This window comes from Equus quagga, chromosome 17 (assembly GCF_021613505.1).
Source record: "Equus quagga isolate Etosha38 chromosome 17, UCLA_HA_Equagga_1.0, whole genome shotgun sequence".
Taxonomy (NCBI): domain Eukaryota; kingdom Metazoa; phylum Chordata; class Mammalia; order Perissodactyla; family Equidae; genus Equus; species Equus quagga.
This window is the reverse complement of record NC_060283.1, coordinates 13,176,459-13,178,091: the sequence shown is the minus strand read 5'-3', so window position 1 is coordinate 13,178,091 and position 1,633 is coordinate 13,176,459. Positions and strand designations below refer to the sequence as shown.

The window sequence follows — 1,633 nt, the reverse complement described above, 5'->3', positions numbered from 1 at the left end:
GGGGAACAGAAAATTTGTCAAAAGAGTGAATGGATTAGTATGAGCAGTGTTACTGTAGAGAGGTCTCTATTGGACGCTCATGGTCCTGGGGCCATGCATCAGTTGTCTCTGAGGTGTGATAACCTGGACACAACACCTGAGACCATAAAGCTAAGGAACGCCATGGAAAAGCATATTTATTTTCTATTGCAAATGAACAAAACCGAAACTTTATCAGTTTATGGCAAGAAAAGTAAAGGGAAGAAAGCAAACCTTTGTTAAGCCTAATTGTACAATAGCCATGTAGGTTGGGGATCTTATTTAAAATAGCTTCTTTAATTTATTACTCAGATTCTGTGAGCTGCTTATTATCATGCCTGTTTACATATAGCAGAACTTAATATTTTTCTTAACTCAAGGAACTCTAAGACAAAGAGAGGGCATCTGCTTCTTTCTCTCCTTGAGTTTTTTCAATGCGTCTTTGATTTCCTTGTTTCTCAGACTATATATGATGGAGTTCAGCATGGGAATCACAGCTCCATAGAACATGGACACCATTTTATCTTGGTCCCATGAGGAGCCAGTACTAGAATGGAGATATGAGAAGAGACCAGAGCCATAGAAGAGAATCACTGTGGTCAGATGAGAGGCACAGGTGTTGAAATCCTTCATCCATCCTTGGGTTGAATGGATCTTCATGACAGCAGCAATAACGTAGTCATAGGAAATCAGGATAATAAGAGCTGATGTCCCACCAACTGCACACACAGCAAAAGAGTTCACTACCTGGCTGAAGAAGGTACTGGAACAAGACAAGATCAGCAGAGGCAGCAGGTCACAGAAAAAGTGGTTAATGACTAGAGGCCCACAGAAATGGAGCCAGAATATGGAGCTGGTTTGGACTAATCCAGTGAGGAATCCTCCAACGTATGCTGTCATGGCCATACCTACACAGATGGTTGGCGACATGAGGGTTGTGTAGAGCAGAGGGTTGGAGATAGCAGCATACTGGTCATATGCCATGGCTGCTAGAAGAAAACACTCAGTGGCTCCCATCCCAATGAAGAAGAAAAACTGAGCAACACAACCCACAAAGGAGATAATCTTCTGCTGCTTGAAGAAGTCGCAGAGCATCCTAGGAGTGATGGAGGAGGTGTATAAAATATCAACAAAGGACAAGTTACAGAGGAAGAAATACATGGGGGAGTGGAGGTGTGACTCCATCCTGATCAGGATAATGAGGCTCAGGTTCCAAGCCAGAGTCATGAAATAGATCCCCAGAAACAACACAAAGAGGATAACCTTTAGCTCTAGATGCTCTGAAAATCCCAAAAGGATAAAATTGGTCATCATGCTGGTATTCCTTCCCATAGCTATATATCTTCTCTCTGCTGCCTTCAGAGCCCCAAAGGGAGATTCCTGGGACAATGAAAATCCAGGTGAAGAAAACTTTTTGTTCTGTCAAGGAATCATAGACTCCAGAGTCAGAAGAGACACTGGAAGGCAAATGTCCTACCTCCATCTGATGGAGAATTTCCCTTTACAGCATTTATTGGGTCTTTTATGAGACCATTGTCACCCTGAATAGATGCATTTGTTTATGCAAAAGTGATATGCACCAGAATAGACTGGAATTTTTGCATTATCTGAATCA

General features: G+C 42.2%; 1 protein-coding gene across 1 annotated transcript; it reads right to left on the bottom strand.

The window, feature by feature from the left end:
• Nucleotides 1–393: 393 nt before the first annotated feature.
• LOC124228606 (olfactory receptor 5A1-like) lies at nucleotides 394–1,350 on the bottom strand. The gene has a single exon (XM_046643134.1). The coding sequence runs from the start codon at nucleotides 1,348–1,350 to the stop codon at nucleotides 394–396; it is 957 nt and encodes a 318-aa protein (XP_046499090.1).
• Nucleotides 1,351–1,633: the final 283 nt, after the last annotated feature.